Source organism: Arvicanthis niloticus, chromosome 15, assembly GCF_011762505.2.
Source record: "Arvicanthis niloticus isolate mArvNil1 chromosome 15, mArvNil1.pat.X, whole genome shotgun sequence".
NCBI lineage: Eukaryota > Metazoa > Chordata > Mammalia > Rodentia > Muridae > Arvicanthis > Arvicanthis niloticus.
In genome coordinates, this window is record NC_047672.1 from 15,758,060 (window position 1) to 15,774,872 (window position 16,813).

The 16,813-nt window shown below is 52.5% G+C and overlaps 1 protein-coding gene across 3 annotated transcripts in view; it reads right to left on the reverse strand.

The window, feature by feature from the left end:
• Positions 1 to 16,567, reverse strand: part of LOC117720609 (SCO-spondin) — a 55,347-nt gene extending 38,780 nt beyond the window's left edge. For 2 of the 3 annotated variants that reach the window (XM_076913379.1, XM_076913377.1), the window contains exons 1-28: positions 14,018 to 14,247; positions 13,502 to 13,584; positions 13,146 to 13,325; positions 12,692 to 12,936; positions 12,475 to 12,574; positions 11,124 to 11,282; positions 10,908 to 10,987; positions 10,432 to 10,584; positions 9,798 to 9,969; positions 9,442 to 9,682; positions 9,066 to 9,210; positions 7,958 to 8,075; positions 7,165 to 7,340; positions 6,858 to 7,085; positions 6,552 to 6,717; positions 6,110 to 6,347; positions 4,831 to 5,020; positions 4,627 to 4,721; positions 4,155 to 4,411; positions 3,717 to 3,851; positions 2,793 to 2,989; positions 2,550 to 2,677; positions 2,351 to 2,460; positions 1,875 to 2,024; positions 1,687 to 1,780; positions 1,436 to 1,605; positions 978 to 1,211; positions 347 to 568 (exon numbers count right to left, since the gene is read on the reverse strand). In XM_076913379.1, the coding sequence (XP_076769494.1) occupies positions 347 to 568; positions 978 to 1,211; positions 1,436 to 1,605; positions 1,687 to 1,780; positions 1,875 to 2,024; positions 2,351 to 2,460; positions 2,550 to 2,677; positions 2,793 to 2,989; positions 3,717 to 3,851; positions 4,155 to 4,411; positions 4,627 to 4,721; positions 4,831 to 5,020; positions 6,110 to 6,347; positions 6,552 to 6,717; positions 6,858 to 7,085; positions 7,165 to 7,340; positions 7,958 to 8,075; positions 9,066 to 9,210; positions 9,442 to 9,682; positions 9,798 to 9,969; positions 10,432 to 10,584; positions 10,908 to 10,987; positions 11,124 to 11,282; positions 12,475 to 12,574; positions 12,692 to 12,936; positions 13,146 to 13,325; positions 13,502 to 13,584; positions 14,018 to 14,232 (4,681 nt within the window). In that variant the 5' untranslated portion in view covers positions 14,233 to 14,247. Of the gene's footprint in view, positions 1 to 346; positions 569 to 977; positions 1,212 to 1,435; positions 1,606 to 1,686; positions 1,781 to 1,874; positions 2,025 to 2,350; positions 2,461 to 2,549; positions 2,678 to 2,792; positions 2,990 to 3,716; positions 3,852 to 4,154; positions 4,412 to 4,626; positions 4,722 to 4,830; positions 5,021 to 6,109; positions 6,348 to 6,551; positions 6,718 to 6,857; positions 7,086 to 7,164; positions 7,341 to 7,957; positions 8,076 to 9,065; positions 9,211 to 9,441; positions 9,683 to 9,797; positions 9,970 to 10,431; positions 10,585 to 10,907; positions 10,988 to 11,123; positions 11,283 to 12,474; positions 12,575 to 12,691; positions 12,937 to 13,145; positions 13,326 to 13,501; positions 13,585 to 14,017 lie in introns of all 3 variants that reach the window. The other variant, XR_013104026.1, reaches the window with a different exon arrangement.
• Between the last annotated feature and the right edge of the window lie 246 nt (positions 16,568 to 16,813).

Below are 16,813 nucleotides of genomic sequence, written 5' to 3' on the forward strand. Positions count from 1 at the left end.
GGATTCTTGACTCTGCAGGCCAACCTCACATTTCCTCTGGGGCTGCCCTCTAGGTTCTGCGCCCCCGACTTTTACCTGAGAATGTCCCACCCTAACCTAGTCCCACCTTCTCTTGCATTTGGCTGCTGTTTTGCTTTTCACAAGCTTTCCCCTGGTCCCTGAACATTCATTAGATTCTCTTTCACTTGCTCAGAGGGAGGCCCTGAACACTAGGAAGTAATTCTGGACCTTCCATCTCTCCCAGAACTTGGCCTAAATGCTCCCTTCTGAGATGCTCACTCATCCCCTTCCTGGGCAGCTCATCTAGCTTCCAACTTTCTCACCCTATTTATTCCCAACGACTCACCAGGGCTGGTACTATCCATAGGACTTGGTGATGTATCCAGGGAGTTGGTGGAAGAGTTCTGCCCAATGCCCGCAGGGGGAGTAGGCAGAGAAGGCAGAGAGCAGTGGCTAGGCCCCTCATCAGCTCCATCTGGGCAGTCCCAAACTCCATCACACAGCTGGATGGTCCTAATGCAAGTGCCATCAACACAAGATACCTCTCCAGAGATGCAGCTCACCGGCCCTGCAGTCAGAGAGAGAGAGGAGGTGATCCTGAGATTTACCTCCTTTAAGACTTAAAACATGTATGTTTGTGCATGTATGCTACATATATCCAGGGGTCTGTGGAGGCCAGAAGAGCATGTGAGAAACCCCAGATCTGGAGTTATAGGTGGTTGTGAGGTTCAGTGTAGGTGTTGGGAGCTAATTTTAGGTTTTCTTGAAGAGCAACACAAATTTATAACCACTGAGAAATCCAGCCCCTGGGAGTGCCCTTTATTCTCTCTTTTAGGGATCTCCACTTATTCATTCACCGGTACCACCTTTGTGAGTGGAGACCTGACATAGAACGGGGTGGATACTTGGGGGACTTCAGGAGCTGGACCCTGAGAAGGGCTTCCTAGAAAGCTGGAGGCAGGGCAGAGACTCCTCACCCAGACAGGATTCTTCATCTGCAGCATCCAGACAGTCAGGATGACCATCACACAGCAGGGCAGGTGGCAGGCAGCGACCATCAGCACAGGTTAAGGAACCATGGGGACACAGGCACCCTTGCTCATCTGTGCCATCTCCACAGTCATCCTGCCCATCACAGGTCAGGGACAGGGGCAGGCAGAGGCCAGACTGGCAAGACATCTGTCCCTCCCCGCAGACTGAGGTGGCACACCCTGGCATGGGACAAGCAAGCAGGTTCAGAATGTTGTGTTGCCAAAGATCCTGACCCAAGAAGGACCAGAATGCCCTCTCTGTCCCTCAGTTCTTGTCCATCACCCAAGTCACAACTCCTAGCAGGGGAAGCAGTGATTTAGGACGCCACCCCGGGGCCAGATGCTGCAGCTTCAGTAAACTCAGTTATCTGTCCCTGTAACAGCCACACACAGGTTACACTCACCCTCCTCATCTGAGCCGTCACCACAGTCGTCCTGGTTGTCACAAAGCCATTCAAGTGGCACGCAGTGCCCATTCTCTCTGCACAGAGCCTCTCCCTCTGCACAGCCAGGTTCCACCTCCTCACACAGGGCACCGCCACGGTCACAATGCCACTGGCTCTCCTGACACGTGCTGAGCACATGGACGTCTGGCATTAGCCACAGGTCAGCCTGTTCAGCCTAAGGCAAGGCCTCTCTTGGGTCTCCCACTCACCAGTTTCCACAGTCCTTTTGCAGCACAGTCCCTGGTGGGAAGAAACTGCCCTGCCACTCACAGGGACAGGCAGCCAGCTCCACACAGACTCCTCCTGAGAGCACAGAGCACAGGATTCGGAACAAAGGAGACCCAGCTAACACTTGTGGCCTTTACCCAGTGTCAATGTTCTCTCCCCAATGACATACCATGCAGCAGTGTCCCCTCTGGGCAGAAGCAGCCCTCCACACAAGTGATGGCCTGGCACTGCCATCTGAGTTCAGGATGACGGTCATGGCAAGTGGGTGGACATGTAGAGCCACAGGGTTCATACACCTGCCCTCCTTCACACTGTAGGGCTGAATGGGTAGAAGAGAGGCTCTGCTCACTGAAGCCCAAGAGCACCAGGAAGCAATGTCACAGGTGATACAGCTTCAGTTGACACCCAAGGGATGCACAGGACACATGCTAGAGACCTCTATCAAGATGCTTCCAAAGGAAGATGAAAGATGCCAGCCCTGTGCACCAGCCATTCTCAGGCTTGGTCCATTAAGAAAAGTGTCCAGCAACAGAGTAAGCACCCAGATCACATTTGAACTTGAGTGACTAAATAGCCACGTGATGGGACAGGAGAAGCACCTTTCAAGGGGCTGAAAGTAGGCAGGACTGAGTAGGACACACTCACGGCAGAGTTCCTGGCTGCGCCAACGCACATGGTGTCTGTGCCGGGCACACTCATCAGCATATGTGGCAATGGCTGAGCAGAGGCACTCACAGTCACCCCCTGTGTCACAGCTGTGGGGTGGAGCTGTCAGCCCATCATACACCCCACCCCACCCCCAAACCTCAGCATGCCCATTGCACCCACCACACAGTCTTCTTACCCACAAGCATCGTGCACACACCACTCATAGTACTGCTGCGGGGGCACCTCTGTGTGGCATGGGGCAAAGATTGGCTGCAATATCACCTCACAGCGTGCCCGGGCCCAGTTTGCCCGATGGGCATTCACCTGCAACACAGGGCACTTTTGTGGACCTCCCTTCTCTCCCTCTCCCTCTCCCTTCTTCTCCCCTCAGCTAGTATAGTATACTCATCCTCCCGACTGGCTACCCTGCCCTGCTCACTGTACAAGGATGTGGCAGGTCTTCTGGCTCAGGGCACAGGGGATTGAGGCGCCAGGAATGGGCAGTCAGCTCTGCTGTAGGCTCCAGGACTCCTTGGCGGCTCCGCAGGTCATTACTGGCATCACCATCAAAGTTTCCACACAGCCCAGCCACACGACCATGGAAGTGGGGAGACAGTTGTACCAGAACCCGGGTGCCTGGTGGCATTAAAAAAGTGACTTCCAGGGCCCTTGGCAGGCTGGGGCAGAAGGACATATGGGTACAGTAGCCTCCTGCACAGGTGCCTCTACTCAGCAGGGGATAACTGAAGAGCAGCATCCAGGAGCTAACTAGAAAGCTAGTTTCCTAACTAACTCTAGGTTGGGAGCAAAATCTCCCCACCAAGCCAGATTCAGGTGGGAACTGGCTTTTGGATGTTCTGAGAAACTCTTCTGTGGCAAGAAACTCTAGGCTAGCCCAGCTGAGAGGACCAAATCCACACAGGGTTGGTTTCCCTCAGTTCCTCACTAACAGTTATATTTTTAAAACGCCAACTGCTTATGTTTGGGTAGTGCGATATCAGCTGGTCTATTTTCATTTCTTCCTAAAACTTGGTATTTTCTAAATGTTTCTCTGGTGGGGCGGTCATGCTTGTAAAATGAAGAAACATGAAGTTATGAAAATACAGTATGGAAGTTCCCCAACTTCTTTCAAGGGCTGTAAGACATGGATGGCCACTGAGGGGCAGTGGGGCAAGGGTGGGAAGGTGGGAGACAGCAGACATCTTGGCTTGGCTGTCATACTGAAAATCGGTCTTGAGTGGGCTGTCAGGGGTCTGCCTCTACCTCAGAGCCTGGCAGGCACTGGGAAGAAGGGTTTGGGGGGAATCCAGCTGCCAGTGTGAAGGCCTGGCGTGCGCTAAGAGCATAGAGGACAGAGCCTGACCTCCATCCCAGAGCAGAGTGAGACCCAGGCGTGTTGTCAACAGCAGAAAGAGGCCAGCGTGGTGCAGGCTCAGGCCAGGGCCTGTGTAGACTTTAGGGAGCTTTATGCTTGCTCCATTCACTGTCACTGCCTGGCCTGAAAAAGAAGGGAAGATTTTAAACTTAGTTTGGACCCCGAGAGATCCACCCAGCCACTCTTTCAAACTTTCTTTTGCTTAATTTCCTAGGTGACCTCGGCTGGGTTGTTAGTCTTCCCCGGGCCTTGATTTCACAGCCTTCCAGAGTTCTGGCTCCAACCAACCCCACCATAGGACAACCGAACACAGAAAGGAGCTGGGAGGGAGCCTGGGCCCTGGCCATGCTGAGGGGTTACAATGCTACACTGCTTTGTCCCACACCCTCTGGCAGTGTCCAGACATTACAGACAGGTCACAGCCACCTCTAAGCATGTGCACAACAGTGCTGTCCAGACGCACAGCCAATGCCTTGGTACATGTGAGGCCACTGGCACCACAAGGCAAGTTCTGGATGGAGACACTGAAGCGGCCACCAGCCTCTCTCGCCAGCAGGTACTCGCAGGCCCCAAGGAAGGTATAGACCAGCCCATCGAATGTCACATAGTGGGGGGCACCTGATGCCTGGCACCACCCACTGCACCGCTGACCTGTGCAGTGCCAGCGCTGGCCCTGGCATACACTGTGGGCAAGAGACAGGGCCGAGCCATCAACAACAGGGATAGTCCAGACATACCCTGCCTCAGTGTGAAAAATTCTGGAGGGTTCCCCAGGGTCCAGGCCACTCGGGACGTGCTGCCCCATTGATCATTTTAACCCCTCTTAGCGAAAAGAGGCACGGTGCCTGGGGAGGGGTCACAAGGTCATATGGTAAGGGGCGACAGGGACTGAGCATACCAAATGTTGCAGTCTTCCTGGATGGTGGCATTGGGTGGGTACCATTGCCCGTTGTGACGACAGGGACATTGATCAGGAGACACACAGTGCTTGTCCTGCATGAAGGGTGAAAACACTGTTTTGGACGTCTAGGGAGCAGTACAGGATCCTTGTGTAGGGAGAGGAGGCACTTTGTTGCCCCAAGGGTCCCTTTTCCAGCCTCACCAGCAATACAGTGCCAGGGGGACAGACACAGCCATCAGTGCTCCTAGCCAGACAGGAATGGTTGGCACTGGGGCTGTCACAGGTGAGAAGGCAGGCACCAGGGACATAGATGAGCTCCTTGGGGCAAAGTGCCCACTGTCGGGGGCAGTGGTGGGCTGTGCAGTTCCAGAGACCCCTCTCCTGACAGATGCTGTAGAGGAAGGGAAGGTGGAAGAGCCAGGCCCAGCATGGGCTCATCTGGCTAACCTATCCCCTAGTCAGACACAGTGAATCTCAGGAACCAAGATACCGAGGACCCCTGCAGGCATCTGGATCCACGGATGCATACTAGGAACCTGGCCCCAGTGCTAGGGATCGAAACAGTTCTACTTCCGACACCCCAGCCCCCAGCATAGGAGGGCAAGCTGTTCAGGAAGCCCACGTGCCTGGGATCCACAGTCCCTCTGTCTGGCCCCAGTGGGGCTACTCTTGGAGCTCTACAGTGAGGCGGAGATACTGACTCCCCTAATGTGATGACCAATCTTGACTGTCTGGGCTTCTGTATGAAGGATTTTTAAAATTGGGTTAGTTAGGGTGTGAAGACCCACCCTGACTGAGGGCAGCACCATTCCATGGGCTGAGGTCCTGGGGTAATAAGAAAGTGAGCTAAATTCCAGCATTCATCTCTCCCTGCTCCCCAGGGATGCGGTATGACCAGTTACCTCCTGCCATCATGACCTCCCCACCCTAGTGGTCTGTATTTCCCTGCACCATGAGCTGACATAACCACTTCCTCTCTTGAACTTCTTACCAGGTACTTGGTCACAGAAACAAGAAAAGTAACTAAGGCATTTACCACTTGTCCAGTGCAGGAGAGGGGAACCACTGAAGTGCCCTAGATCCTGCCCCTGCCTCCTTAGGTACAGACCGCATCTTGCCTTCTCAGTAACGCATGGTCTGCCCAGCTGAGCCTCTCTTTCCTCATCTACCAAGTAGGAATGGGTTTTCACCTCCCACACTTTATTAGGCCATAGTTAGGTCATAAAATCAACACAGTATGTAGTGAGCATGAAAGGGCTTCCTGAAGCTGACAGTGCTGCAGCAATGAGACAGTATCAACACCCTGCCGTCCCTCCCGGGGAACCACTGGGACCATGCAGCACACCCAGCCATTCTCATATTCTCTCTCTCTCTCTCTCTCTCTCTCTCTCTCTCTCTTTCCTTCCCTCCTTCCCTCCCCCCCTCTCTCTACCCTGCCTCTTTCCTCTTTGCCCAAGGGTGACAGGGTGGCAGGTCTTACCAGTGTCTGCAGTCGTTCACAGTAGTGGTGGTGTTAAAGGCATAACGATGGCCTCCAAGTTGACAGTGGCACATGCTGGGAGGCACACACTGGCCCTCCAGGTCCCACAGTAGTCCTGGGGGACAATTACAACCAGCCACACAGCTGCCAAGCTCTTTACAATCCTCTGGCTCCCCACAATGGTGACCACACACTGGGGCACACTCCTGGTACACCTGGCCACCAGGACACGAGACAGCTGGACACAGGAATATATGAAAATCAGAAGCCTAGCCACCTTGTCTGAACCTCAAGTCCCTGTACCTCTACAGGAGAAAAGAGCCTAGCAATAGTCTGGTAAGAAAGGTGTTCCTGCCCCCTCCACCTCCTCCTAATGATGGTGGCGGGTGGGAAAGGGGAGGTGAGGGGCCTAGGTTAGGGTTGACTGGGCAGAGAAACTCACGGCACAGGGTCTCATTCCTCCATTGCAGCAGGACTCCCTCCTGGGCACAGTGGCGTGCATAGGCAGAGAGCACAGAGCACAGGCAGTCCCTGCCAGGGTCACAGCTACACACGGCCTCCAAGCATCGCAATCGAAATGGTTCCTTGTCTACTAGCCCATGACACTCCTGGGGGGAAAAAGAAAAGGGGCAGTTCTTTCTTCATACATCTCATTCCCTTGGGACCCCACTGCTGCCTCCCTGTGCCCTTGAACTCTTTCTAGAACTTTGGATCCTTGATCTTATGGGCAGAGAGGACACCCTAGTACCTGAAAGGCATGGCCATGCAGGATGGCACAGGCTGTCTCTGCGAAAGTGAGACGTTGAGAGTAAGTACTGCAGGAGGACAGTGGGGTGTGGTCCACCAAGGGGCACCTTCCATCACCTGACACTTGGAACTTGCTAGCAAAGGCCGCAACACTAGTCTCTATGTCTCCAGCCGGTGTCAGAAAGTCATCCTGTTGCTTCCAGGTAAAAGTGCCACACAGACCCTGCACCTGAGCCATGGAAGACACATAAAAGTGAAATACAATCTTAGCTAGTCTAGCCCAGACATTTGCTGGCCTCTCAGCATACCTGGTAGGCATGACGAGGGTCCAGGGTGATGTATGTTGCAGGGTCAGCCACTCCCCAGAGAACCCAGGCCCCAGGCCAGCGCAACAGCAAGAACGTAGAAGAGGCACGGGAAACATTGAAGCCCTCGGCACCAATCCAAGGCAAGTCTACATCCTGGCCATCTACCAGCACCGCTCCTGGAAAAGAGGCCTGACCATGTAATGGGGAGTCTGTGGAAGGAAGGGGATGCAAGAAGGACTTGGCAAAAAAAAAAAAAAAAAAAAAAAAAAAAAAAGGGAGGATGTGTGTCAGTGTGGGATGAGGGAGCAACTACCATGATGTCTGGAGGGCACCTGTCCTACCAGAGGCCACACTTCCATCCCTTTGTTTGTGTGGTCAGTAGTGGGAGGAGTTGAATAAAGAGAGCCAGCAGCAGGCCTGGGCTTGGCAGAGTTGGAGGGATAGTTGCTGGGAGGGGTTAGCCTTCTGCTCATGTCCAAGGCCTTTCCAACCCTTATAACTGTGTGACTTTTATTTACTCCTGAAGACCAGCAGAAAATGTCTGAGAAAATATCCTTGGGATAGTGCGTCTGCCTCTGGGATGGGCGCATGAAGCAGGGTAGTAAGTGCAGGTGCAGCAATTTAGAAGGGACAGTTATTGGAATCCAAAGAGGGGTGTGTGAGGGTACTGGGTAAGCCTGAGGGTACAGAGTAAAGACCATGGACAATAGGCCCTGTTGGTACCCCAAAGACGTTGTCTACTCTCCAGAGAATAAAGGTCCCACACTAGACAAGGAGGCAGAGCTGGAGCTACCTGAGTATCTGAGCTGAATGTGGGTGTTCTCCAGGAAGACAGAGAGGGCATGCAGGCAGCTCCCAGTGTCACAGGCCCCATGTTCCAACACGACCAGCAGCTGGCCTTTCACAGAGTCCTGGGGTAGACAGGATGGTGGGATGTGTGGAGGACCCATGAGGAGGCCTCAGGTAACTTCAGCTCCTACCCTACACAGGTGCTAGACAGTCAGACTCTGTGAGGCAAGATGCGCTTACCTCACCAGGGACCGACACAGGTGAATGGACATGGGTGTATGTGGTGAGGAGATTTGTGTGACGTGTGGTGTGTGTGTGTGTGTGTGTGTGTGAGAGAGAGAGAGAGAGAGAGAGAGAGAGAGAGAGAGAGAGAGAGAGAGAGAGAGCCCATACTCCTCTTCCACCCCATGAGTGTTCCTATAGGTATATAGATATATGTATACACTTTTGTTGAATCTACATATACAACATGACTGTGTGTGGAGTGGTGTGTGTGTGTGTGTGTGTGTGTGTGTGTGTGTGTGTGTGTGTGTGTGCTGACATGTAGCCTCTGTCTGTGTGTATATACCTCATGCATCTTTGGCCAGGTGATGGGGAGACAGCTGCCCTGGATAACAAACCAGCTTGTTACCCTCCTCTCCCCTGATTTCCTCATCTCATTGTCACCCAGGCAAGGAGGAGCAAGTACAGAGACCACAGTGATCCAACACTAAAGTTGAGAAATCACTGATCAGTCCCCAGAAGGATGGAAAAAAAATGATATGTGTTGAGTTTGGGAAGCTTCAGTGTTACTGAGGAGGGCCCCTTCTTTCTCCTGCCTGTGACAAGTCCTGTGTGTTACATCTGTAAAAGGGTCTATAAAGATGGGTTTAGTTCTGTAGCTCTAGACTAGGATGGCCAGTTAAGAAGAGGTGGAGACTGGAAAGGATGGGGGTGGGCAGGGTGCCAGCAGCCATTCTCCCACCAGAATGGCTATTCAACTCTTCTTGCAAGGAGCTATATGTTACACCTATTACTTTAATGATTGGTTTACAGTCATCTCCCCTCAGAACTGCCTTGTGAGGCCCCCCACTCTAACAAAATTCCCCTCCTGAAATAGGCTGTCTGCTCACCTGCACTAGGCTGTAGTGGCAGCCGGGATTGCCCCTGAAGGAGAAGCTCCGCCCATCAAAGGTGAAGTAATGCCCGTCACCACCCACTGCACACTCAGCAGGGCACAGGTCCTGAGCACAGTGCCAGCGGCCATTCTGGCACACACTAAGGGCATAGGGGGTGAGACAGTAAACGGTGGCATCAGCTCCATCCCAGGGTGTTGATTCTTTCTCTCCCCTGGCATTCCCACCACCAGTAGAAGTAGACAGTCGTCAGTCATGCCAGAAAATGCCACAGGTCACTGGGTGGGAGACCCCAGAATGAGCTGGTTATTGAAAGGAGTAGATCTCAGAGACAGCACAAAGAAAAGTGTCAGGACATGGCCCAAAGACCCACCAAGAGTTGCACTGCTGCTTGACAGTGTCACCAGGGGCGTAACGCTGGCGCCGGTGGTAGCAGGGGCAGTGGGCAGCAGGCACACAGTGGGCACCATCCCAGAAGAGGCCGGTTGGACACTCACAGCCACTTACACACTCTTTCCCACAAGACCCCTCCTCGCCCTGGGCTACTGTGGAACAGCTGGGTGGGCAGGATGAGACACAGTCAGAGTAGAGCTGCCCCCCTGGACACAAACGTTCTGTAGGAACAAAAGAGGAGTTGGTTTTGCAAATCCAATAGGCCATGGGAGACAGCCAGGAAACCCAGGCCACTCATGGATCTTGGTTAGCTTGGGATAGGCAGACCCAGCGTACCACAGAAGCCAGGCTTCCTCCACTGCACATAGATGTGCTGCCTGGCACAGGCCTGGGCATAGTTGGCAAAGGTGGCACACACAGCCTCTACCTGCCCCTCTGGGCCACTGCCTGCTGTGGCTCCAACACAGTAGGCAAAGAGGCAGGTTTCATGGTATGCATCTGGGACAACCTGTAGGGAAGGGAAATCCTCAGTCAGCAAATGCCTTTCCTCACCAACATCTCCTGTCTCCTCTTCCTTGACATCTCAACTTGAAACCAAACATGGCAAGTACTAGAAGGGTCCTCAAGAGTCACAAGAACAGCCATCTTGTTCTCAAAGGTAAAATCAAAGACAGGGAAAGGCACCCAATGACAGGGTCAGATCACCCAACTGGCATCTTTTAAGCACCCACTAGCCGGGCAGTAGTGGTGCATGCCTTTAATCCCAGCACTTGGGAGGCAGAGGCAGGTGGATTTCTGAGTTTGAGGCCAGCCTAGTCTACAGAGTGAGTTCCAGGACAGCCAGGGCTACACAGAGAAACCCTGTCTCGAAAAACCAAAACCAACCAACCAACCAAACAAACAAGCACCCACTAGCCTCTACGAAACCTCTCCCCTCTAGAGTTGCTCACCACCTCCGTCCCACCCATACCTGTCCATGGCATTGCCAGAATGGATCCTCCAGCAGTTGGTGGCACATGTCCTGGGCTTGCGCTTGAAGCTTAGCAGCTTCCAAGCCAGTGAATGTACCTTCTAGGAGGCCCTCACAGCCCCGGGCTACCTCTACTGCATCCAGACACCCAGGCTGAGAACAGAGACAGGCCAGGAAGCAGTGATGAGGACATTAGCCGGGAAAACGGGAAAGTGATTATGTCCTCATAGCTGCCTCCAGACCCAACTGCCATGCCCACTAGACTAGGGCTGCAGCTGGCAGCAAAGTGATAATCCCAGCTCAGAGAACGAGGAGCCAGAGCCACGGTCAGCCGGTAAAGATCTGCTCAATGGCCCTAATGGAGGACCTAGGATTGTCATTACACAGCAGTTGCCAGGCTCCCTATGGGGCCTGGAACCTGTATGTTCTCCATGAAGACCCCAGGAAAATAGTAGGCAGGCAGGAGACAGTCTCACCTCAGAGCTAGGGAGTTTCCATGAATTCCCAAAGGTAGCAGCTAGCATAGCCAATCCCCCTCCAGGCTCCACAAAGTCATCTGAGGAAAGTTGAAGCCAATGCTAGACCTGGAGTCCTAAGACTCTTCCTTCCCTCCCTCCCTTTCCCTCTCTCCCCACTCCCTCCCTCTTTCTCTCTCTCCCTCCTCCAGACACACCAAGCTATACCTCACATACCCTCTGGCCTGCCATTGTAAAGTCCACAGAGGCCCTGTGTCTGTCCCCAGAACTCATGGTCCACGGAGATAGAGATGGAACTGGACCTGTCCAGTCTTACAACAACCCCCAGGCCCCCAGAGAGCACCAGCCAATCTCCCTGCCACTGCAGGCTCATCCCTGGAAAGAGAATAGGGTCATTCAGTCTCAAGGGCCACATTCCCATTTCATCAGCAGGGTCTAAACTGCATAGGGAAAGAATTCACAAAGATTTCTAAGCTCTGCACTGTGGTTTTCCTGCTGTGGCTGCTATCTTGAGAGATACCACATACACTCTATCCACACCACACACACATACACTATATCCACACCACACATACACTATATACACATCACACATACATACACTATATCCACACCACATATACACTATATTCACACTACATGTACACTATATCCACATTACACATACACTATATCCACATCACACATACACTATATCCACACCACACATACACTATATACACACCACACATACATATACTATATCCACACTACATATACATTATATCCACACCACATATACACTATATCCACACCACATAAACACTATATCCACACCACACACACATATACTATATCCATACCACACATATACTATATACACACCACGCATACACTATATATACACCACACACACATACACTATATACATACCATACATACACTATCTATATGCACACCACACATACACTATATATACACCACGCATACACTATATACACACCACACACACATACACTATATACATACCACACATATACTATATACACACCACACATACACTATATATACACCACGCATATACTATATACACACCACACACACATACACTATATACACAGCACAATACACTATATACACACCACACATACACCATATACACGTTCCACTCACACTACATATACACATATAACACACATACTGTATGTGCATTCCATGTACCACAATACACAACATAAACCACATACCTCACAGCATTCATATACACATACCACACTTCTACATAGGTAATCCATGCACCGTACACACACTCCATCCACCCACACCATACAGACACATATGCACTTAGCCCCAACCTCCTGTCCCAGACATGATGATACTCTCATGAAGCTCAAGGCAGGTAAACAGAGTGGCTCGCCCAAGTCACAGTTGAAGACAATAAGAAGTGGGTAAGCCAGGCTTATGTCTTCCTGACCCCTAATTTTCAAGTTTCTCAACAGCACTCAGGGGGTGCAGCAGCTCTGCCCTAGCCTGTCACCCTGCCTTCAGGAGTAGGCAGACCACCCCAGAGGAGTGAAGAAACCCTCACCATGGAGCAGCCGAGGCTCCCCAACAGGCACTGGCTGGCCCTTCACAGAGACCTCTCCATCTCGGATCAATACCTCCTCAGGACCCATCATCACTTGAACCTGAGAGAGAGAGAGAGAGAGAGAGAGAGAGAGAGCACAATGGAGCAGATGTGCAACTCTCCTCTCCTACCCCTGCCATGTCCAGACCTTCCCTGGGGTCATCTCTCTCTCCCTTACCAGCCAGCAGTGCCTAGGCTGGGGACAGTAGACACTAGGCCTGAGGTGGACAGTCCAGGTGGAATCCATAGCACCAGCTAGCAAGTAGGTACATTGGCCCAGGAAGTGATAGTGATGTCCATCAAAGGTTTTGTAGTGGAAGCCAGACCAGGTGGTACAAGTGGCTGAGGGACGCTGGCGCTGGCTCCAGAGCTGGCCTATAGCCCCTGCCAGAGGCTGCAGGAGGTCTTCAGAGGAAGCATTGCCTGAACAAGTTACATCATGTGTGAGCCTCTAAATGCAGGAGCTGAGGTGAGGACACAGTTCTGGCACAGCAGGAGGCGTGAGGTCAGGGCATGGTCTCTCGGAGAGACCACAGGAGTAGGCAGGACCTGGTGGAAAGGCCTGGAAGTCTTAAGGGTGAGGATGAGGGTCTGGATAAGCTTGTCTCCAGAACTGGAGGCTACAGACCTACCTGGGTGGTGCTGACCAGAACAGCTGAGGCACATCTGGGAGCTGCTGTTCCACCAGCTGTGTCCCCAGGGCTGGGCACAGCATTCCTCCAGGCTTCCTGCTGAAGAATTAGCTGAGCCTGCTAGAGGCTGGCAATGCCATGTGACAAAGCAATGACCTTTAGGGTTGGCTTCAGCAAGGACTGTGGTAGAAAAGAATGGGGCACACCCAGTTTGTCATTATTTTGGATGGCTCGGAAAGCCAACCAGATCTGTTGTGTCTTCAGGCAGTCTGTCACCTCTGCTATATCACAGATGGGCTCACTTTCATAGCTGCTACCCCAAAGGTACCATCTACCCGTTCCTCTTGGATACTTACCATCGGTACAGTGAGTACCTCCCCATCCTGGACAACAAGCCCTCACTGTCCGGTTCCAAGTAGCAGGCCTGGTTTTGGGGGGTCTGCCGCCACCACCACACAGAGAGAAGCAGGGAGAGATGTTAATCTTCAGCCAAGTCCCACCGTAAGGCAAGGTGGGGCTTGGTCTGGTCAAGTGCTCAGTGGGTTAGTTCTGGTCTACTACTCTGAGGGGTCCTATCAAGTCATTCTCCTCTCCTGGGGCCTTACTTTCGATTGCAAAGCAAGAATGAATGCTAGGAAGTAGCCTGGGGCAGAAAGAAGAAGGGGCACACCCCTCTTCCCCACCATACTGTGCCCACCATGGTACCCTCTCATCCACCTACAGCATCCACCCTTCCTTGAATCCAGCCAGAACCTGTTCCCCAAATGCCCGCTGCACTAGTTCCTCCCAGTCCTCCCCCACTCTCAGGATATCCTGCGGTCACTCTTTCCTTTCCTGTCCGGCAGACAGCACAGGTTCTGACCATCACTCACTTGTAGATTGCACAGAGCCCAAGTGCTGGGGACCTGCTGAGCCCCACATGGCCACTCCAGGACAGGTCCAGCTGCCAGCCTAGGCGGCTATAATGGTACAAACTGGTGCAGGGTACCAGGTCCTCCTGACGAGGAGTTACTTCCTCTTCCACATGGACAGTCTCTGTCTGCTCACACCAATGCCTGTCCAGGAATAGGAGAGCACAGAAACCCATATTGTCCCCTCTGTCACCATGAAGCTCGGTACTATGAATCCAAGCCTTCAAGGACTGCTGGGAAAAGTACGTGAAAGAAGGGAGAGGTTAGGGTCAATAGAAAAGTGCTAAAAGAAAATGCTGGCATCCCAGAGGGAGCCTAGGTATAGACAGGCAGGAAGACCTTATTGGGAGCGGCTTACCCATTAGCCAGAGCCCATAGCATCCCAAAGAGAAGGGCAGGAAGCAGCATAGTGCTCCAACGCAGGTCACCTTGGGGAGGACCTGAGACTTGGACTTGGGCACTGCTGCTGGAGGAGGCCAGAGAAGATAGCACTGTCCCACACTGAGGTCTGAATTAACCTGGAGTTCAGTCTGTCCGAAGCTCTTCACAAGGGTAGAATTTATCCCAGTCTCTTGCCCCTGGGTACCAGCTGCTCAGAACCAGATTGGACCTACCTCCAGCATCCCTTCAGAGGCCAATTCTCCCTGGAAACAGGCCCCATCACACCCCTCCAGGAGTGTGTGTGTGTGCGCGCGTGCGTGTGCGTGTGCGTGTGTGTGAGATGGGACTACACCTGGACACTTTGAGCCCCTGGCTTTTCTACACTTTCAAGCACTATCACTAATATATGAGTGTGGTCAGGACACCTTTTTTTTCTTAGCGTCTGTTTCCTTTCCAGTAAAAACTTCAGGGACTTCCCAAGGCTGCACAGATGGGACTCAATAAGTTTTTTGAAACTTCAGGTGTAGGAGGGTCTCTCCACCCTTCAAAAACTGCAGGGCGAGGAGAGAAGGTGGCTCAGTGGTTTAGAACACTCGGTGCTCCCAGATTTGGTTCTGGGCACCCACACTTTAGCTCACAACCATCCATAACTCCAGTTCCAGGGGATCCAAAACCTTCTGACCTCAGCAGCACCAGGCACACACGTAGCAAACATACATACAGGCAAAACATACACGAAATAAACCATTGCCTTTATTATAGCATTCTCTGTGCTCTTTCCCTCCCTGTTCCCTCAGGCCAGGTGCACAGGAAGAGGGAGCACCCAAGTATGTGGAGACAACATGGAAACATAAATCCTTTCCTCAGTGAGGCCAGTCTTTTGATGGTATTTGTATGAGGTGGTTGGGGCCATTTGGTCACCTGTGGTGTTTCTGAGGGTCCTAAAGCATCCAAACATGGAAAGGATCCAGGAAGATGGGAAGGAGAGAGGGGTGGACCAAGACTGGGAGGGAGTTTGTTCCCCCTGCCCCTGGATGGAGCAGAGCTAAGCCGGATGAAGTAATCTCAGTATCCGGTTTAGAGGAGGCAGCTGCAGGCTCCACAGGCAAATCCTGGTTACATCCTGGTCACCAGCAGACCTCTAAGGCCACTGGGCTGGAATGCAGCTGTACCTGAAACTCTGAACCCTTTCGTTTCATAACAAAATGAGGTCCCATTGGGTATCCTGCATGGTCACTCCACCTGGCACACCACAGCTGGCCTGGGAGTTCCTTCTTCTGGGCCTACTATTGGGTCTGGAACCAAAGAAGGGCCAGTATGAATCTCCCCAGTTGCTTCCAGACAGCTACGGTTGGTGCCTGGGGGTTGAGCAGAGTCCTGGGAAAGTGTCAGCATCTGTTGTGGGCACAATGTCCTTCTGACGTCTCTTACTCTCACCTGGCCACTGTTCCTGCATACCCTACACACAGGACGGCAGTTCTCAAAGCCAACTCCTGTACACAGTTCTCAAAGCCAACTCCTGTACACAGAAAGGGAAACAAACTCTGCTCCTATGCCATCAGTCAGTGAAGTGGCCAGGGATTAGAAGAGCCTTTTGCATCTTGAGTCACAAGACCTCCTGATCCTTCAGGTCTCCACTGCTCCAGACCTCAGGTTATCTGTAAATGTTGAGGACAACCCTGCTCCATCTGATAAGGCCAGCCTTGGGTCACTGCCCTGATTCCACAGGTGTCACTATACTTGTGTCAGGGTGCTATAGTCAGGGACCTTGTGCTATTCAGAAGGGCCATTTACTGGCCTCCTCATCCCAGACTCTCTTCCAGCTCTGTTCTGCAACTTGGCTGACAAGGGAAGCTTGGATTGGGGAGAAATGTAACTTGGATCTGCCCTTTCCCCTACAGGGGCATGCAGGCGGAAATGAGAGCCCATGGGAGTTTGAAGAAAAATCACAGGGCATGAAATATCCAGCCTAGATTTTAGTTTCAGGACTGGGAGGGGGTGTCTGAGGTGCAGAGGTGGATGGGTAAGGCCCAAAAGTACCTGCACTCAAGAGCAGAAACGGTGGAAGTCTGGGGAGAGGTCCACACTTAACGCCAGGAGGTTTTCTTACCCACGGATAGCACTCCCCCGCCCCCGCCTAGCCCAGCCCCGCCTCACCCCCTGTAGCCTCCATGCCTGTCCAGCATGTCTCAGTCGGGGACTTAGTTCTATTTATCCCCATTTTCTACTTTGAGAGCCCTCTCTCTGCCCTCTCAGTTTGGCTCTTAATCCTCAGCCCCTGCAGTGGAACTTGGCTCTCGTCCTTCGGTCTGGGTGGATCCTGGTGGAGAGTTTTTTGACCGATTCTCCCAATCTCTGCTGGCCAGACAGTCTCCC